We start from the raw sequence: 20,979 nt of genomic DNA, 5'->3' as shown, positions 1-20,979 counted from the left end.
GGGATAATCCCTCACTAATCTGGCTGCCCAAGCAGCCCCTGCTTCCCGGATTCCCGATCTCTTTCCACACCCGCTCTGCCCCTCCCGGTTCTCCCAGCACCTGAGGACTAGAGGACTGGTCCGGCAGGTCTCGCCGGCAGCTCCAGGGACTCAGGGAAGGGCGTATCCTACCTCCCCACCCTTATTACGATCCTCCAAACTCGCTTCGGCTCCACCCCGCCCCTCAGCCTCCAAACCTATTTCCCTGCCGTAGCTCCGCCCCTCCTCCCTTACCCCGCCCCTCTCTATTACGGGTTATCGCTCGGCGTTCCTGGTGGATATGGTTTTTCCGGGAGAAACCACGCTTCCCCTCGTGCTTTCCAACGGCTCCGCCTTCCCGCCGGAGCCTGACCCTTCCCAGCGTGCTCGGCGATTCCAGCGTGCGAGGCTCTCGGAGAGCAAGGCCCCAGGGCCTGGCTTAGGGGCGCGAAAAGCATGCTGGGGATTGTAGTTCGGTAGTCCGCGAGGGCGGCTAGGGGCTGGCAGTAGGAGGGACTCGTTGTCCCAGCATGCCCTGCGCCTCAGCCCGCGCGTTCGCAGTTTCTCGCTCTCGCCCGCCCTCCCGCTCCCTAGCTTGCTCGCGCTTTTGCTCGCGGTCTCCTCGCGGATCGAAGGGGTTCTGACCACAGCTTGTGGCTGAGAAGAGCGACAGAGGCGGCGACTCAAGAGAAACGAGGCTGCAGTGGTGGTGGGAAGATGTCGGGCGAGGACGAGCAACAGGAGCAAACTATCGCCGAGGACCTGGTCGTGACCAAGTATAAGATGGGGGGCGACATTGCTAACCGTGAGTGCGGCCTCAGGGGTCCGGATATCGAGGCTGGGAAGGGAGAGTCAAAGGAGACGGTGATGGGTTGGCTCCTGAGGGCTGGAGCGGTGGGGTCACGCACTGTGGGTTACTGAGGGCCCAGTTCAGGTCTGCTGGAGGTGGCGTGGTGGGGAGGCTCCGTGTCGCGCCTGGGACCCGAGAGTCTGGGCCTGGGCTGGAGTCCCTGGAGATGCTGGCGGACGGTCGGCAGGGCGGCTGGGAGAAGATCAGAGCTGGGCCCCTGGCCAGCTCCGACCCTAGGCCGTTGGTAAGGAGGCGAGGTGTACCTCCTGCCCCTCACCTTTCAGTTCAGATTTCTGTCTCTGATATTGGTGGCAGCGAGACCACCTCGAAAAGGAAGCGCTTCTATTTTGTCGCGGCTCCCCGCCGTCAGGAACCTGGCCGGCACGTGTTGCCAAGTCCCCTGCGGCTCGCCGGCTACCTTCCTCCGCTATGTCCCTGACACCAGCTTGCCTACCACGTGCTTTGCTGTAGTCTCGTTCTTTACTTCAACTCCTTCCCTGGTGGGGGCCGCCTTCTACTCTAGGGCCAACTCAGGGACCTTTAGAGAGCACCCCATAACTCTTGTTTGACTGTTCTTGAAGTTGTTCATTGTACCTCCAACCTGCGGAGTTGGCTTTAGTTAGTCGTCTAATTTGATCTTAGGTGTTTAACAACTTTAGGAGTGTTTTGAGGTCCTCCTCACCCCAGCCAGTCAAACCTGTTAAAGGGAGTGCTGTTAAAGGGAGTCTGAAGTTAGAATCTCAGAAGTCATCCTTACTAAGATTGTGCTCTTGACTTTCTCAGCAGCTGCCTGGCACTCTCTGCAGATGTCTCGCTTTCTATTTTCTCTCTTTGCAATTAAAAACCCAGTTAGGGGACACAAAATGCTTGTCTTTGGGCTTTTAAATGGTTCTGACAGTAAAGATAGGCATTTAGGATGCTTTTGATCCTGTGACTGAAAATCTGAGTTTTTCAAACTTTCAAAGAATCACCAAAACTTGGATCACAAAAATAAAATCTGAATCCACGATGGACCATGGAGAGGGTATCGGTGAACAGAATAAATGCTTTGTAACACAATGGATATGTAGTGGTTTAAATCAGAAAAAACAATTTTCCCTCTTGCAGTTTATAACTTCTGAGGCACCTGTGAATCCCATTACCAGTTTGAAACTCTTTTGGGTCACGTACTTCTTTGAGCCCAGGGACCTAGGTTAAGTCTTCTTGACTTGTTATTTGAAGAAATAAGTCTGCATAAATTGAGATTACTAACACCCCCTAATTGGGGTGTCTGGAAAGGAAGAAGGTAGCATTTAACAACACATCAGCTTAGAGTCAGCAATTGTATGTCTACCTTCTTGTTGTCCCTGATGCCTATAAATTTCTTCCAGTCTGCTTTGCATGTGTTGGATATCTTGGTGAGAATGCCCTTGAAGTTCATAAATCTGTCCTACCATACCACAGGTATCATCTTTGGAAAGTCTCCCTTGCCTTAGGAGACAGGTGGTGCATACCTAGCTGTCACACTATATAAAGGAGGGGAGGGAGTGTTGGATTTTTTAAGTTAAGGAAAGGAAGGTAGAGATTATAGAGATGACAGGTACATTCTAAGAGGCAAAACATATTCCTTTTTTTATCCTTAGAGCAGTGGTACTAGGGAATATTTCTCAGTTGGACTCAGAAAGCCTAAGTCCAACTTCTAGGTGTTTCTTGGACGTTAACTTAGACAACACATTCAGGACTGATACATGGGATTCTGTTCCCAGGGGTACTTCGGTCTTTGGTGGAAGCATCCTGTTCAGGTGTGTCGGTACTGAGCCTGTGTGAGAAAGGTGATGCCATGATAATGGAAGAAACGGGGAAGATTTTCAAAAAAGAAAAAGAAATGAAGAAAGGTAAAAAAAAAAAAAAATCCCCTACTAATTAAGTTTCACCCTTATTGAGTCCTGTTTTATTGTAATGATGCAACCTTTACCCCAGCACTGGTTGAGATATTTGGAATTGGAATGGCAAGGGGAATTCAGTTTCCCACTCAGTCCAGACTGATCAAACTTAAACAAGACCCTGAAGAAAATCCATTCATTTTTCAGAGGGGCAGGAGGGTTCTGAGAGAGCGAGCAGGGCAGTAAGGCTGATTGTCTCTTTACAGGTATTGCCTTTCCCACCAGCATTTCAGTAAATAACTGTGTATGTCACTTCTCCCCTTTGAAGAGCGACCAGGACTATATTCTCAAGGAAGGTGACTTGGTAAAAATGTAAGCTTAAACCATTTTAGAGCACTTGTCTTTTTCCTCGGCATTCACAGTAGTGCCAGTTGCTAATGCTGTACTCTGCTCTTGCCTTTCAGTGACCTTGGGGTCCACGTGGATGGCTTCATCGCTAATGTGGCTCACACTTTTGTGGTTGATGTAGCTCAGGTAGGTGGACTGCTTTGAACTCTATTCAGCCAGTGGGGAGCTGGGGAGGGCCCACTGCTGCTGGTTTTTTTTTTTTTTCCCCCACTGCTGCCTCTTATCCTCACCTACTACCACCACATTAAGTTTTGAGAGTCTCTAGAGAAATAAAAGGGGAAAGGGTGTTTTCTCTCCTGACCACTGGATACATAATGGACACACAGATATTAACTGATCAGCTTTTCGGGCAGGCACTGACTGCGTTTCCTCCTCTACAGGGGACCCAAGTAACAGGGCGGAAAGCAGACGTCATTAAGGCAGCTCACCTTTGTGCTGAAGCTGCCCTCCGCCTGGTCAAACCTGGAAATCAGGTGAGCTGTTTAGTCCAAGTCCAGAGTTTGATAGAGCCAAAGATGCATTCAGGATGTACTGCTATTCCATACTGAAAGAGAAGGAACTAAAGAGTTTAAAGAGTTTAAACCGAAGAGCTGTTAAATCTTAGTGCCTACCTTAGGTGATGTGATGCTCTCTGTAAGGGGATGGGTGGTCCCTTTCTCATGGAGCCTATAGAGGCTCCATGTTTTGGATGTGTATTGTTCCCAGAAATAATTTAAGATAGATAGCTCAATAAAACACAGATATTAAAACTAAGTTTTAAAAGCTTATAACACAAAAATAATAATAGTACCAGTAAATTGGTGGCAAAGAAAGGCCAAAGACCCTTGCAAGACAATATTAGGAAGTTCAGGGATCATAAATTTCTCATGAATTCATACAATAACATGTTAGACTACTAGTGGAGACTTTGTCTAACACTTAGATTTCAGAACCTGTTCAATACGTAAAGCATCCTCTTTCTCTGTGCTCTTCACCCTTTTCATCCATTTGTCCCCATTATCACTTAATTGCATCGTTTTTACTTCAGCCTCTGTTGTAGTTTTCTTGCGGTGGTATCTATCAAAGAGCTATTATAAAGCACTTTGAACAGTCCCTGGCACATAGTTAACCCTTTTGTTAGCTATTATTATTTTATACGTTGATTATTTTTATTATTTATATGCTTACTATTGTTGGAAGATACTATTAATGTAGTGGCTGTTGTCTAACTATGACATGAGACTTTCAGGATTCTCATCCCATTACCACCCACTACTGATTTAAAATGAAATAACTTCAAAATTTCCTCATCTATAAAGTGGGGAAAATTAAATTGTGCCTCATTCTCACAGGGTTGTGAAGATTGAGATGATCCATATAAAGTGATTATCACAGTACCTGACATGTAGTTTAATAATAGCTATGATTGGAAATTCACTTTCCTTTTTTTCTTAACTATAATTTAGGTGAGGATCAGCTCATGATTGAAAGAGGTAGAGGGGAAAATAAAACTTTCTGGACCCTTTCAACAGGTTAGAATGCCAGGTATCATGGACTGAACACTGTGATCAGAAAACCTGGGTTTATACTAGGTTCTTTTGGTTAACTGGTTTAACCTTGAGCAAATCATGTAACCCTTCTGAGCCTCAGTTTCCTCCTCCAGATTAGGATGTAGATTACCATACAGAATTGTTGGCACTAGTCACCTTGCAGAATTGTTGTCTAAGTAGACCATCTTTGTGATAGCGCTTTGTAAAATGGTATGCAAATTTGATTTCTAGGTTGTAGGATGCTAGGGCTATGAAATGAAAAATTACTGAGAATCATTGCATTTGCTGGAGGATATTAGAACTCAGTTCTTTTGTGCTGCTGCTTCTCATAGTAGACAACTTACTAGCTCCTGGTATTTTACGTTTTATTTGATCTTGTACTTCTAGAACACACAAGTGACAGAAGCCTGGAACAAAGTTGCCCACTCATTTAATTGCACACCAATAGAAGGTGAGACTTCAGATAGTGGGGTTGAGGGTCTCAGTATGAGTGGTTTAGCAGAATTAAGACTTTTGTTCCCTTGAGCATCCATCCTGGCTCTGGCATAGTCCAAGCCCCAAACCTCAGTGCCCCGAGTTTCCATAGCTGGGCACTTTGCTCTCATTGCCTGCTCCGTGGTTCTACTTGGGTAGGTGGGTTGGAAACCTTTGGGGATTCTAGATGAGTGGTACCACAGGCTTTGTCCTCTCTACAGGTATGCTGTCACACCAGTTGAAGCAGCATGTCATTGATGGAGAGAAAACCATTATCCAGAATCCCACAGACCAGCAGAAGTAGGTGCCCTGTATCCCATCTTCTACCTTCTGTCGTATAAGACTAGTCATGAACTTCTTCCATACTCCAGGCTAATCTTATCCACCGTCTCCTCTAACCTGGACTAATCTTATCCACCTTCTCTTCTAAGCTCCAGGAACCACTTATTGCTCCTTATTGTTCCCTTTCTGTTCCTTTTAGGAAGGACCATGAAAAAGCTGAATTTGAGGTACATGAAGTATATGCTGTGGATGTTCTCGTCAGCTCAGGAGAGGGCAAGGTGATGAACGTTTACCAGAGCCGGCAGAGAGGGGAGGCTGCGGGTGGGTTCCAAGAGCACTAGATCAGATGTGATCTTTTATAGGCCAAGGATGCAGGACAGAGAACCACCATTTACAAGAGAGACCCCTCTAAGCAGTATGGCCTGAAAATGAAAACTTCCCGTGCCTTCTTCAGTGAGGTCGAAAGGCGTTTTGATGCCATGCCCTTTACTTTAAGGTACTACTGCACTTAGCGAGGACAGGACTTGGAATAGTCTGACCCGTAGACCATACAACCAGATCTCTTTCCTTCCCCTACCCCGCTTGCCCTCCTTCCCTCTTCTACCTAGACTTGTAGCTCTGGCCTGCATGCATGCCTTCTTTCTCCCTCTCATAGGAAGTAGTGTAAAAACAATCCTACACATTATTTCTGCCTGAGGGTAGGAGTTATTTAAAAACAGTAACAAAGTGGTAAGACATGACAGGGAGTTAAGGATACCTGAATTTGTCTTTCCCTCCCCAGAGCATTTGAAGATGAGAAGAAGGCCCGCATGGGTGTGGTGGAGTGCGCCAAACATGAACTGCTACAACCATTTAATGTTCTCTATGAGAAGGAGGGTGAGTTCTGAGAAGAGAGTTGTAGTTTGAAGCCCCCAATTATGGTCCCCTTCTCCTTGAAGTCAAGGGGACATTCTATCAAAACACTTTGTTTCTCTCATAGGTGAATTTGTTGCCCAGTTTAAATTTACAGTTCTGCTTATGCCCAATGGCCCCATGCGGATAACCAGTGGTCCTTTTGAGCCTGACCTTTACAAGTCTGAGATGGAGGTCCAGGATGCAGAGCTCAAGGTTAGTGTGTGATGGAAAGGAGCAGGGACGTGGCACTTTTTTGGGGAGTGAGGACTGAGTGACGGGAAGTCCCAAGAAGAGCTACAGTGCCAAGAGTAGCACTTGGCGTTTGCTCCATGTTCCTCAAAATTTGTTTTCCTTCTTCTGTTTCGTAGGCACTCCTCCAGAGTTCTGCAAGTCGGAAAACCCAGAAAAAGAAAAAAAAGAAGGTTTGTTATGATCATCCCTCCCTGGTGGGGTGAACCTGATCGTCTTTATTCACCTTCCTGGGTCATGGTGGGGATATAGGTGTCGATATGTCCTTATTTCTCCCCATCTCAGCCCTGACCTAGAGAATTAGGAATATTCTTGTCTTTGGTCCCCCAGACAGTACCCTAAGTTATTGAAAACTGACACATCTTCTCTCCTTTCCATGAATGTAGGCCTCTAAGACTGCAGAGAATGCTACCAGTGGGGAAACTTTAGAAGAGAATGAAGCTGGGGACTGAGGTGGGTCCCATCCCCCCAGCTTGTCACTCCTGCCTCATCCCCTTCCCACCACACCCCAGGCTCTGTGAAGTGCAGTTCGACTTCTCAACCCAGGACCGCGAGCAGAGCGGGGTCTCCCTGTCCTCCTCCCAGTCCCCCATCCCAGCCCCCTTCCAACAACAACCAGCTCCAACTGACTCTGGTCTTGGGAGGCCAGGCTTCCCAGCCACCGAAGACTACTTTAAATAGGAAAGAGAAATTGAATAATAAAATCAGGAGTCAAAATCCATCGTTTTCAAGCCCCTCTTTCTAGCCTTTTTCTACTAATCTGCTTGGTCAAGGTTTATGGCCCTACAACAGAACGGGAGGAGGCTAACATAGCCACCACCACTAAAAACTCAGATGAAATTTTTTTATACCACTCCAGTGTCAGCATTTTCCCATCTGTTGGGGCTTGTTCCTCTCTCTGTTCCCACTTTCCCCAAGTCTTTTATCAGGCCTCAAAATAGAGAGGAGCTATTCTTCAGACTATTTTTCTTCACATGTGGCAGATTCCTTTTATGATCCAGGCTGTCGAGCCAGGCCCCTCCCGTTTTTAGGAGCTGGAGCCTGCATTTACCAATGGATTCTCATCTGTCAATTGGATCCTCATTTGTAAATCTTTGTAGTCAGTTTTGTTCTACAGGACAGTGTTTCTTCCCTCCACAAGGCTGTAAAGAAGTAATCCATCTCAACCTTGTCCATTTCTTTGAAGTCAGTGGGGTTCTTCCCTTGCTCCATCTTAGAAACCTGAGCTGGAAGCTCCACTGTGGTTTTGTTCCCTGTTTGAAATATTTTGACCTCCCTTCCTTGAAAGAAAGATGTGTAACCAGAGGAGCAGACTGAAGAGACAAAACTCCTGGCTTTCTGAAGCTGTGGACTTGGATTAATTGCTAGGGGTTTGGAGAGAAAGGTGACCTTTCAGTACCTCTGGCATGCTGTCCCAGGGAACTAGGGCTCCCACTAACTTATGAGGTTTTTAAACACATTGAAAATGACATGGCATTAAAATAAATTTGGATTTGCTCATAATCATGTGTCTGTATGCTGCTCTTATTTGATGGTGGTGGGAGAGTGAGCTGAAGTGATCATTTGGAACCAGTTTTGGGGGGTTTTTTGGCCTTGCCTCATGTCATGCAGGATCTTGGTTTTCCAACCAAGGATCAAACCTGTACCCCCTGCAGTGGAAGCATGGAATCGAAACCACTGGACTGCCAGGGAAATCCCTGGAACCAGTTTTCTAAAATACTGAATACCTTGGGTTGGGGGAAGACATAAAAATCCTGGATTTTGTGATTTAACAGTTCATTTTCTATGGGAGTTTGGTCTAGTTTTCTGAAATAAAAACATAGCCCTTAGTGCTGACACTATTTAGAACACTTAATGTATGGATGTGAGAGTTGGACTGTGAAGAAAGCTGAGCACCAAAGAATTGATGCTTTTGAACTGTGGTGTTGAAGACATTTGAGAGTCCCTTCGACTGCAAGGAGATCCAACCAGTCCATTCTAAAGATCAGTCCTGGGTGTTCTTTGGAAGGAATGATGCTAGAGCTGAAACTCCAGTACTTTGGCCACCTCATGCGAAGAGTTGACTCATTGGAAAAGACTCTGATGCTGGGAGGGATTGGGGGCAGGAGGAAAAGGGGACGACAGAGGATGAGATGGCTGGATGGCATCACCGACTTGATGGACGTGAGTTTGAGTGAACTCTGGGAGTTGATGGACAGGGAGGCCTGTCGTGCTGCGATTGATGGGGTTGCAGAGTCGGACACGACTGAGCAACTGAACTGAACTGAATGTTTATTGCAAAAAAAAAAAAAACTGCAAAGTGATTATCTTGGATTAGGAAGCCAGGAAGAATGCCTAAGTGTTAACACATTTTTTTCAGGCCACCCTGAGGTTTGATGGGTAATGCATGTATTAGAGCATTTTTTATGTTACTGCTGACCTGAAGATACATTACATAATTACGAATTAAACTGAACACAGATCTCTTCGTAAGAGTTCATAGCAATCAACAGGTGAAATCCCAGTGGGTTTGATATCTTGGCGTGGGTGGGGGGCGTGGTATTTTTGTTTTCAAACACATTACAGTCCATTGGTGACAATACTAGAACCACTTAAGCACTTGAAACGAGGGTCGGAAATTTAGAAACCTAATTTTCCAGAACTACAAAGGTTAAATGTTCTAAAGAAAACACTAAAAAAAGGAATCATAACAAGCCTCAATCCATCTTATAGGGAATAAGGTGAAGTCTGTATGATGAAGGGTTTTCTTTCATCCTTCATAATACACGTTTTTAGGTGCTTCTGACCTAACCATATCTTGATACTGGGAAGCTGTCATACCACCAAATACAATTCGTGCCTAAAGATACATGTAGCTGATCGGGCTTTCCTTCTGTCAATTAATTAGATCTGTCTTTAATTTGTTAATTTGACACGACTGAAGCGATTTACCACACACACTATGCAGAGGGAGAATCACTGAAGTATCTTCTAACAAGATGCATTGTGGCCAGGAATGTTATGATATTCTGCCTCAGGCATTGCAGGGAAAGACCACAGTTGCCTAGGACAAAAAGAGTTCATTTTCCACAGTAAAAAAGGTCTCTTTTTGTAGTAAAACAGCTTTCTCAATTCCCCGCTGAATTGCAATCTTAGGACCTTTGAAAGTTCCAAACTCGAACCTGCAGATATTTAGCTTAATAAATAAGGTAAACCAGTAAAACAAGTCAGGACTTTTTGTACAGTCCGCCTCGATCCACAGTAAAATGGAGGATGTCTCCAGAAAACTGCAACTCCCATGAAGCAACGAGAGAGAAGGCGGAAGTAGCTACCCTTTGCTCGTTTTGCACTTCTAGGTCTCTTATTGGAAATATGTGCTCATATCTACATAATATGGTATCCTCATAATAAAACAGGTGAGAGGAATCTTGTACATCAAAATACTAATTTCCAACAGAATTTCCCTAGCTCAATCACTTTTCACACACCAGCAAACTGCCAAAAGCTATCGTTACGCCCCTTGGGCTACCCCGCCCCCCGGGGGGGGGGCGGGATGGCCAGGGCGAGAAAGCGGAAGTGACGACACTGAGTATTCCATTAAATATCCGTAGGCGGGCCCCTGGCGATCTCTCGGCCTTAGCGCCATCTTTTGAGGTGAGTGTTAGTGATGGCTGTGTTCGTGTTCCGACTACAATCCATAAACATCTGATCTCTGCACTCACCATCATTACAGCAAACTAACCGCAGACTTTTTTTCTTTACCCGTAGAAACCTCTGCGCCATGAGAGCGAAGGTAAGCAGTCCCTGCCAGTGAGCTAAAGCTGTAAGAATTGGCTGTTGGTTGGGGAGACCTTGGCAAGGGAAATCGGCCATCGTTCCAGTGTCGCCGGGTTCTCAGATTGTGCTCACGAGCTAGTGGGAGAGGAAGGATAGTTTGAGGAGAAGCAGAATAAGTGGTGGGTAAGTTGTGTGGGGAGAAGCAGAATAGGTGGTAGGTAAGTTCTGTGGCGAGAGATGCTGAAAGTGGGAGAGGGCGCATGCAGGCAGGATTCAGGGTTTTACGTCTGGGATCCAGGTGGCAGTCCAGATTGCTGATGGACTCGGGGTTTTGCGTCTGGGATCCAGGTGGCAGTCCAGATTGTTGATGTGGTTTACTGCGACTAAGCCCTCCTACTTGATCAAGAATCCACCCGGTTCTAAATAGTGCTTTTCATGAAAGTTGTGAAAGTGTTAGTCGCTCAGTCGTGTCCGACTCTTGCGATCCCGTGAACTGTAGCCCGCCAGGCTGCTCTGCCCATGGAATTTTCCAGGCAAGAATACTGGAGTGGGTTGCCATTCCCTTTTCCAGGTAATCTCCCTTACGCAGGGATTGAACCTGAGTCTCCTGCATTGCAGGCAGATTCTTTACCGTCTAAACCACCGAGGAAGCCTCCCCTAGTGTTCTTCATATCCCTATCTAAACTTGTTACTGAAACTAATGATATCTTGTTTTATTCTCTGTCCTTGGTTGCCAGTGGAGGAAGAAGCGAATGCGCAGGTATGCTGGGACGTAGTTAGTACTGGCGGGGGGCGCGGGGGGAGTGGAGCAAAGTGGACAAAACTTGGGACGAACATTTGGTTTAGAAATCCAAAACAACTTATGAGCATTGACTGGCCAAAGCCATGAATTGGGCAGAAGACGACAGAATCGTAGTGTTGATTGATTTTACCTGTCCCTTGTATTGGGTGCACATTTAAGATTGAAGGGAAAGACTGAACTCGGGTTTGTGGGCCCGAGGTGTATTCTTATGTCTGGTTTTCAGGCTGAAGCGCAAAAGAAGAAAGATGAGGCAGAGGTCCAAGTAAACTTGTACACCCATGGAAGCCACAGAAGCAGAAACAAGGGAAGCCAGAGGCCAGGGACGCTGGTACAAAGTGTGGACTGCATGCCTACTATCTAGAACTTATCAATGGATCTGGAACATCTATGGCCATTCTGATCACCTTGACCACCTTTGCGAGACCTACCTTGCTCATATCAAAGCCGTCCCTTTTGGTCCATTGCCCTGGACCTGTGATAACTATGGACTAGTTCTCTTCTCAGTTGTGGCTGAATGTAACGTGTACAATAAATCATCTCTTTTGCTGTCTTAGCGGAAGAAAAATTTTGTGTGTTATGTGGTTTTTTATGGTTACACTAGCTGGGGATTCTCTATCAGTACAGTCTGTCTCTACTCCCTGCTGTAGAAAAAGTCAAGCTTTATATCTACAAGTCGGGGGGCGGGGAGGTGTGGGTTCCGGTCTTACGAGCTGCTAGAGTATTGGGTGGCCTTTACTTCCTGGAAAGGGCGTAAACGCCACGGACGGTTTTCAAGTTGATTTCGCGGGCATAGGAGTAACCAGGTCCGCTCTTATCTAGGTTCACGTTACAGAATTCCGCTTTAAGGCGTTTTGCCATTGGGTCGGGTTGCCATGGTGACACGCAAAGCTTGCTGGGAACTTCCTGCTGCTAGTCGCGCAAGTATTTCGCACACCACAGAGTGTGGTTCCGGGTCTGGTAGCTAGAGCGTCATTTCTTCCGCAGGAAGCGGAAGGGCGGTAGGGTAGGCGGCTCTTTGTCGAAGCTAGAGGACCGGCAGGCGGCAGCAGCAACTACGGCGGCGGCGGCAGGTGAGGGAGGCGGGAGACTTAGGTGGAGGCCGCGCCCGGAGGGGAGGAGTCGGGGCCGGCCCAGCGGCTGGGCTCGGCCGGGCTACACAAGGCCCCCCAGGACCGAGTTGGCTGTTCCTCACGTCGTAGGGCCGAACCCCTTTTCTGACTGACCCCGCTTCGCGAGCAAACGCCAGCTCCGTGACGTCACACCCTTGCCCATCCCCTCTGCTTGATGTCACCTGGAGTTCCCTTCCCCGCTTCACTTCGTGCTCCCTAGTGTCCTATTCATGTGGTCCCCGGCAGAGCTCCGGCGGCACTGCACAGAACCTGCCAGGCCAAAGACTTGCTCCGGGAAACTCTTAGGACTTTTTTCCCCCCAAACTCTGGGGTGTTGAGAAGCGTCATAATCACCACCCCTAAGTCTAACCCGCCATCCTATTGCACTGTCAGTCGCAGCCCTTGCACGGCCCCCTATTCGGAGTTCCTAACCCCAACCCGACTCCGGGCTTTGATCCCTACATTCTCCTTCATCTCCAGAAGCGTCCCTTACCCTTTGTTCACTCAGAGCTAGTTTTCCAACTCTTTCTCCTAGGCTCTCCAAATTAGTTCTGTCCCATACTACTCTTCTTACTGGCAGCTTCTCCCCTTGACAGGGGAAGTTCAATTTGAATCCGAAGGAAATCTTGGAGTGCCTAGAGCTCTTTCCATTTTGTCAGACTTCATTCTTGCAGCAGCAACCACCCTGTAGTTCTCCATTCTTACCCCTTCTCACACCCAAGTCTCTGTTTTTCTCCTGCTCAGAACCCAGCAGTGATGTGGAGGTGGAGACCCACAGGAGCCCCGGACTTCACCTGAGCTACCTCAGGTATCACGCAATCCTGGGAAAGTTGGGTGGGGAAGAGATCTGCTTCTGGTGGGACTTGTAACATGGGTCAGGCTTGGATAGATGCCATTTATTATTCAGCAGGTCAGTTCCCTTTTAGTAAAAGTTTGTATCTTTTCTTTTCCCACTCTTTTCCTTGATTGCTTTTACTATTCTGGGAGTACCTCCCTTTGGAGAAAGAGGACCTCTTTTTTACAGATTCTCTTGCAATTCTGGCCTGTGATCCAGTTGGTATATTTTCGGGATCATTTTGCCTTGAAAGCAAAGTCAAGGTAACAGACTGGGTGGTTGGGGGCCATCAAGGCCAAAGAAGTTGTAAAGATTCCTTATACTCAAGGGGAAACAATATGAAGTTTTCCTATTTGAACAGCAGGGGGAGCCTGAACACTGCTTAGGAAAGGCTTAGGAGGTCAGACACGTGGTAGCAGGGACTCCTAGTCTTGTTGGGGGTGGGGAAAGGAGAGGGCTAGAACCAGGGCAGTGGACTGACATTTCTGAGATCTCTTGGGAAAGAGGAGACTTAAAAAGCTTTTATAGAGTCTATAAATAAAGAGGATCTTCTTGGAGTGAGGAATGGTGTGGTTTGATGTCAGATCCTTCCATGGAGGGTAGGAGGGGTATAGAGTGAAGAAAGACAGGTTATTTGTTCCTGTGAAATTAACACCTTTCTATTGCCTTGATCTTGCCACAAATGGTTTTGTCCTTTGGGGGTCTATAAGTGGAGATTCTAGCTGTCGAACTCTTCCCCTGAAATGGAGGGGAGGGGGCTGACCATCCTAGAGTTGAGAATAGTGGTAATCTGGGAGAGAACTCCAAAAAATGACAAATTTAGATATTGCCCTCAAGGTGGTGATACCAGTCTCTTTACTCAGGACTTCCTGGGGTCTGGAGATCTATTTCTTCACACAGTCCTCACCTCACATCCCATGGAAGAGGGGAACAGGGAAGCAATGTCACCAGTATCCCATTATCCATTGCCGTTAGTAGCTCACCAGCTTATCTTAGCCAGAGTTCCTAGTCTCCTCTTAGCCTGATCAGACACCGACAGCAGTTTTAATTTTGTTTCCACAAATTTAATAAGGTCAGTTCAGGAGGTGAAATAAAATCCAACACTAATCTCTCCCTCTGCCTCTTTGGCATGTCATGGTTATATGGCTTCACCATATAACTCTTGGGGTTATATGGTGGCTTCACCCCAACTCTTCCTGCTCCATCAGCCAGGCAAGTGTGAATCATTCTGACACAGACCAGGAGCACAGGGCCTGGGCAGGACTTCTGATAAGCCAGCCAGTCCAGGCAGAGTGCTCATCCGTTAGCTTCTCCATCTCCAATACCATTGTCCCTCTGGCCTGCCTGTTGCTGGACTACCTGCCTGATAGTCAGGAAGAGTTTGGCCTTTCTGGAGGACTCCAGTTTGACACAGTTCTTCTCTTTCCTAGTGGTCACCAAGAGTGGCAAGAAAAGGAAGAAAGCCCTGAGTTGGGAGGGACCAGGATGCCTGACCGGGACAGCTATGCCAACGGCACTGGGAGCAGCAGTGGAGGCCCTGGAGGTGGTGGCAGCGAGGAGGCCAGTGGGACAGGGGCAGGCAGTGGCGGGGCCAGCTCAGATGCCATCTGTAGAGACTTCCTGAGGAATGTGTGCAAGCGAGGGAAGCGTTGCCGCTATCGCCATCCAGACATGAGTGAGGTGTCCAACTTGGGGGTAAGCAAAAATGAGTTCATCTTCTGCCATGACTTCCAGAACAAGGAGTGTAGCCGCCCTAACTGCCGATTCATCCATGGCTCCAAGGAGGATGAGGATGGCTATAAAAAGACAGGAGAGCTGCCTCCTCGGCTGAGGCAGAAAGTGGCAGCTGGCCTAGGCCTGTCACCAGCTGATCTACCAAATGGGAAGGAGGAGGTCCCAATCTGCCGTGACTTTCTCAAGGGTGACTGCCAGAGAGGAGCCAAGTGCAAGTTCCGTCACCTGCAACGGGATTTTGAGTTTGATGCTCGGGGTGGAGGCGGCACTGGTGGTGGGGGTTCAACAGGCCCCATTCCCCCAGGACGACGTCATGATCTCTATGATATTTATGACCTCCCTGACAGGGGCTTTGAGGACCATGAACCAGGCCCCAAGCGCCGGCGAGGTGGATGCTGCCCCCAAGATGGTCCCCATTTTGAATCCTATGACTACAGCCTGGCTCCACCCCGAGGGGTGGAGTGCAGACTGCTAGAGGAGGAGAATGCCATGCTCAGGAAGCGGGTAGAGGAGCTCAAGAAGCAGGTCAGCAACCTTCTGGCTACCAATGAAGTACTGCTGGAACAAAATGCACAGTTCCGCAATCAGGCCAAGGTCATGACCCTGAGCTCCACTGCACCAGCAACTGAACAGACTCTGGCCCCCACCGTGGGTACTGTCGCCACTTTTAACCATGGCATTGCCCAGACTCACACTACTCTCAGCAGCCAGGCTCTGCAGCCTCGCCCTGTGTCCCAGCAAGAACTGGTGGCCCCTGCTGGAGCTCCGGCTGCTCCCCCAACTAATGCTGCACCTCCTGCTGCCCCACCACCCCCACCCCCACACTTGAACCCAGAGATCGCGCCACTGTCAGCTGCTCTGGCTCAAACAATTGCCCAGGGAATGGCACCCCCACCTGTATCCATGGCTCCTGTGGCTGTATCAGTGGCTCCTGTGGCCCCTGTGGCTGTATCGATGGCCCAACCCTTGGCAGGAATCACAATGAGCCACACCACCACCCCCATGGTGACTTATCCCATCGCTTCCCAGAGCATGCGAATCACAGCTATGCCACACTGATGGGGCTAATGGACACTCCCCTGGTATAGTCTCCCAGGGCTGGAGTTGAGGGGCCTTCACCCACACACCTAGTCCTCCAGAGCCCTGTCCAAAGGGCTCACTCATGAACTAGGATGAGAGACTGCGAGGAGTTTGCTTCTGAGAAGGGATTGGGTTGGTGTGTTTCCTCCCACCTGCCTTTTATGAGGCTCCTCTTGTCCATCTTCCTTCAAGCCTCACGGGCTTGCGTAGGAGTGCAGACTGAAGGCCACAGACGAAGGACTGACTGAGGGGCGTGTGTCCTCTGATGGGAATTTGGGGGACATCCTTGGTCTTGTCCTCTTTTCTGCACAGCACAGGTTCCAGCACTGGCTTTGGAAGGAAAAAATACCCTGCCCAGAGGGGAAGCCAGGAAAGAATAGGAAGTGGGTGGCCAGGAGAGAAGGCCTGTTAGGAGCCTTCATACAGTTTGGGGCCTAGTTGAGTTGGACAATATAGGAACTGCTCCTGGGCCCGTGGGAAGATGGGGACCATAGTACTCCAGCCCAAAGACTAGGGGAGGCATTCATTACCTTGGCTTGACCTGGACATCCAGAGGGCAGGGCCAACCACGTTCCAAAGAAATAAAAAAAGTTATTTTTGACAAAGGAGGCAGTGAAAACTTGCTTAGATATTCTGTGTGGAAGATGGGAGCAGTAAATAGATGTCATGCCAAAATGGAATAAAGACCCCACTCTCACATAGCTTGGGTAAGGATGGATGAAGGCCAGTGTAGAAGGGTAAGGGCCCAGAGAAAGATCAGATGGGGCTTCAGGGAAGGTACTTTGTGGGGTAAAACCATTGGAGCCACCTTGTCTAGTTTAAAAATAGTCCCATCCATTCTGGTTTCTATCTGCATGTACTATTCCCAGGTTGCCTTAGTAACCAGGGTTCCCAGGGTCATTTAGGGGGGCAGGTACTAAGGAGGGTGGATGTGCTGGGAAATGGGAATGGGATATGTGTCGACAGAGCCTTCCCTTATTCAAACACAGCAGGGCAGGTGGCAGTTTCTCTCTGAGTTGTTGACAGCAACATCCCTCCTACCGCATCCTTTTCTCAGTTCCCAGTGCCTTAAGCCTTCAAGGCTTAAGAGGTGCTGGGGAAAGGAGAGTTCTTCTGGGGACACAAACCTCGGGGTTCATCCCTTACTTTCCTCTGCTTCCACATAGGACCACAGAGGTTTTAAATCCAGTTAAGAGTCAGTAAAGCCAAGGGTCCCAGTAGCCAAACCTCAGTTCCTCCTCAGCTCGTGGCTGATGTAGGGGAAACAACTCAGGGGAACAGTCTAATGGGACAGTGGATTTGGGGGTAGAGAAAGTGATCCTGGTTTATTCTTCCCCCATCATATCTCGTGCTACCTCTTGCTCTTGTTTGGTTGATCATTCAGTATACACCTGGGATTGGAGATGGTGGACTAAGTCAAGACCAGTTATTTTTAAAAAAGGGGAGGGGGCGCAAAAGACTGAAGATGGGCAAATACTGAAATATTGTTTGTGGATTCTAGAAGCCACACATTGATAAGCTTAATGTTGATTTTCTGATATAATTCTGGATTATTAAAGAGATGGTTTATGAGCATTTAGACAAATGTGATCATAGATACCAGCATTAATTCGTCCTAGCCAAACTCTGACGAGCTAACTTTTATTTTTTTTGCCAAGTATCTCTAAAGAGGTAGATTTGGGAAACTGTAGATGTTGTATGTATTTTTTAATGTGTTCCAGCTAAAGACTACCAAGAATATACCTACAGTTGAGTGAGTTGGATGGATTTAACACAGTTTGTGATGATGGAGAGAGGACACCATGTGCAACTATAGTGTGTCTTGCAAGAGGATGTTAGAAAGGACCTATAGGACTTAGACTTTCATTGAGTTTGGAGAAGGTTCAAGGAAATAGAGCTTCACTCTAAACTGGGTGCTATTAGGGAAGCAGGGAAAATTCAATGATTGGGTATCTTATCTAGAAAAAGAACAGACTAAAGTGAAGCTGAAACTGCAGTAAGTAATGAAGCAGTAGTCACTCATTAGCTGGGAGAGGGGGATGTTTGCAGTTTAAGGTTTGCACATTGACCTTGTTTAGCCCTTAAACAAAATTGTGATCTAGGTTTTTGTTTTGTTCTTTTGACTCACTTCATCACAATCACTGAGTGCCCTTGTCTCATGTTGGTGTTCTGTGAGATTGTGTCCAACAGTACCTGTGAACCAGGTCAGCCCCCTAATAATTCCAAAAGCCAGCTGTGTCAGGCCATTTCCCAGATGTCAGAAACTGCTTTCCTCTTTCTCACCTAAGTCATTGCAGATAAGAGAATAATTATGGGTCAGTTAATAGTAGAGTTTGATGAAATCAAAACTGAAAGTTTGTGCCTAGTAAATGTCGATGAGCACATTCATGTTAGAGATACACCCAAGGGCTATATTTTTTTCATTGTATAAAAATATGAAAAGCCTACTCACCAACATAACACAAAAAAATACTAAGTAATACTGGAAATGTCAGTAACTTGGATTGACTAATCTGAAGGGTCAATTTCGATTGACCCTGCCCCTAAAAATACTAGAACCTGCCTGAGAAACAACTGTAGAGACTTGCCTGGTGGCTCAGACGGTAAAGCATCTGTCTACAATGTGGGAAACCTGGGTTCGATCCCTGGGTTGGGAAGTTCCATGGAGAAGGAAAAGGCAACCCACTCCAGTACTCTTGCCTAGAAAATCCCATGGATGGAGGAGCCTGGTGTCCATGGGGTTGCAAAGAGTTGGACACGACTGAGCGACTTCACTTTCACTTTCATATTAGCAATAATTCACATGAGAACGACATGGGACTTCCAACTGGCTGCAAAAAAATTAAAATATTATTCTTCATAATACGGCAGTTAATATTATGAGCCTGTTGTGTTCTAGCACCTTCCTAGAATCTCCATAGGATAAAAGAATCATAGTTGCGCATTGTAAACGTAGTTGTACCATGTCTGTCTGATAGGAGTCAGTTCTAAAGTATTTTGTGTTCTTCTGAATAGTTTTTACAGAAGACCATTGGCAAACCAGTGGGGTATCTGGGAAAAAGAATGATAAGACTGTGGGTAGACCCCATAGATGTCTTCAGATATTTGACGGGCTACCTAATAAAGTTCCTGTCTTGCTGCACAAGCAGAGAGTTCTAGAAAATAGCTAACATGTGAGTACTTAATATAAACCAAGGCACTGTGCTTGTCACTTTACATGCAGTATTTCATTGACACAATGGGCATCATTATTGTACTTGTTTACCAAAGGAGAAAGACTTAAAGAAGATAATCAACCCAAGGTTCCACAACTAGTAAAGAATGGATTGACGAATCTCTTCAGGCAGTCTGACTCCAGCTTGGCATAAGATAAGTGCTAATAATAGAGCCATCCAACAATGGGACCACTACCTTCCAGTAACTTGTAAGGAATAATACAGAGGAAGTTTCCTCAAATTTTGTTGCCACTGTCATCTTGAAGAGTAGTCAGGGACCAGATTACCATTTCCAACCCTGGGAGGCAATTGTAATTTCATATAAAGGCAGAATGCAAAACCAGGAAGTCTGAATGCTCTCCTCCCTTAGATACTTCCTCTAACAAATGGCCATCCTTTTTCCTGTTACCCACTTACTGCTTATCACCACCAGGTGGCACCTGGGCAGCAGAATTGTCAATGGGTGGGGACCCACCCTGTTTACTTTGTTCTGGTGCCTGCATTGCAGCTGCTGATTCTGTGGTTGCTGGGTGCCAGTTGTGAAGAGACCTTCCTGAGGATGAGCTTTTGTTCTCCACACACCGTCTTCAGTAGGAGGGTCTGATCTGGATAGGATGAGAAAGGGAAAAAGTTTGGAAAGGAACTTCCATAAGTCATCCTCTTCAACCCCCAGCCTAAGGGACTCCCCTCTACTCCATATTTGGCAAATTTTAGTTTTATTAGAAAGTTTTTCCTCTAAGGATGTTCATCCATTTTCCTGCTCTGGTTCTGTTTCATCAGCTGGTGGGCAGACAAATCATTCTTACTTCCTCCAAGGAATCAGAAATAATAACCCCTTGAACTCCTTTTATACCTGCTCATCTCAGGCTATGGAGAACATAGAAAATTGTTCTTTATACAGTTCTGCAAACTGAAAGAAGCAGTTTAGTTACTGTTTCAGAGAAGTACAGAAAGGGAAGTGAGAAAATTTAAGGGAGGAAGGCTGGGCAGGGATAAGTTTTAAACAGCTTTGATGAAACATAGCCTGATGAAATCTATGCCCTGCAGAGCTAAATAAAAATTTTAACAGCTGCAAGTCAAACAGTAATGCAAGCCCCACATATATTGCATTAAAAAGTAATCATGGCCAATCTGTCCCTCCTGGGCTTCCAATCGCCCAGTTTCTAAGTCCCTAGACAACACTTTAAGTCCAGTTAACTGGTAACAAGAGTCCTCATTCAGTGTACCCTGAGTTTTTTCATTCCTAAACCTACACAGTGCAATGTAGCACTGAGTTCCACATCTGACTATATTCTAAACCTTCCTTGTAACACAGGCAAATGAGTAACAATTGTCTCATTACTCTTGATTATCCATTTTAGTGTCCTAGCTGTTCCTCAAAGTCAGGAATTCTTGGAAAATATAATCACTTCTGCTACAGCTGAGCCCCCACCTCCCTTTGGATCCAGTTTAGTTTTAATCTCTTTAAAATAGAGATGACTAATTCTTGGAGGCAGAATGGACATACTTGGAGATTTCTAAAGATAAAAAAACCTCACTTCCTATTCACCCTGCTTTCCCCCTCCCCAACTCCTTTCCTTAAGTCTGAATTATCTAAACTCTGTAATTTTCATACTTTCCAGGTTTTTGTTTTTTGTTTTCCAGAGGCTGTCATTACATAGATGAGGCAGAAGACTGGGAACAAGATAGACAGAGTAGGTCACTGAACACTTTCATTCCATATAGGGTAATTTCCTTTCCTTTTGTAAGGACAGCCAGAAAAAAGTGGAAGGATAAGGAATATGCTTAAAGAATGAAAACAAGGGAAAGGAGACAAATTAACACGTAGGAATTCCAGACCATGTTCTGCCGAAATCATCTGAACAGAGTGGAAGGAAATCCT

The 20,979-nt window shown here is 46.7% G+C and overlaps 2 protein-coding genes across 2 annotated transcripts; both read left to right on the top strand.

Moving 5' to 3' along the window:
* The first annotated feature begins 552 nt into the window (after positions 1-552).
* On the top strand, positions 553-8,069 carry PA2G4 (proliferation-associated 2G4). Its single transcript, XM_019961059.2, has 13 exons — positions 553-823; positions 2,614-2,742; positions 2,997-3,102; positions 3,195-3,264; positions 3,519-3,611; positions 5,055-5,118; positions 5,363-5,441; positions 5,623-5,701; positions 5,786-5,919; positions 6,205-6,299; positions 6,403-6,530; positions 6,686-6,739; positions 6,953-8,069. Exons 1-13 carry the CDS (start codon positions 736-738, stop codon positions 7,016-7,018), a joined length of 1,185 nt encoding a protein of 394 aa, XP_019816618.1. The 5' UTR covers positions 553-735; the 3' UTR covers positions 7,019-8,069.
* A 6,484-nt stretch (positions 8,070-14,553) lies between these two features.
* On the top strand, positions 14,554-16,487 carry ZC3H10 (zinc finger CCCH-type containing 10). Its single transcript, XM_019961058.2, has one exon. It carries the CDS (start codon positions 14,554-14,556, stop codon positions 15,859-15,861), a length of 1,308 nt encoding a protein of 435 aa, XP_019816617.1. The 3' UTR covers positions 15,862-16,487.
* The last annotated feature ends 4,492 nt before the right edge of the window (positions 16,488-20,979 follow it).

The sequence above is a fragment of the Bos indicus genome, chromosome 5, assembly GCF_029378745.1.
Source record: "Bos indicus isolate NIAB-ARS_2022 breed Sahiwal x Tharparkar chromosome 5, NIAB-ARS_B.indTharparkar_mat_pri_1.0, whole genome shotgun sequence".
Taxonomy (NCBI): Eukaryota; Metazoa; Chordata; class Mammalia; order Artiodactyla; family Bovidae; genus Bos; species Bos indicus.
This window is presented reverse-complemented; position numbering and strand designations above follow the sequence as displayed.

Bases quoted from the DNA above. Each gene is read 5' to 3' on its own strand.
- ZC3H10 (XM_019961058.2), top strand. From the start codon at position 14,554: ATGCCTGACCGGGACAGCTATGCCAACGGCACTGGGAGCAGCAGTGGA.
- PA2G4 (XM_019961059.2), top strand. From the start codon at position 736: ATGTCGGGCGAGGACGAGCAACAGGAGCAAACTATCGCCGAGGACCTG. The intron at 2,743-2,996 runs GTAAAAAAAAAA...GTCTCTTTACAG, and splicing joins AGAAAAAGAAATGAAGAAAG to GTATTGCCTTTCCCACCAGC. The intron at 3,265-3,518 runs GTAGGTGGACTG...CCTCCTCTACAG, and splicing joins TTGTGGTTGATGTAGCTCAG to GGGACCCAAGTAACAGGGCG.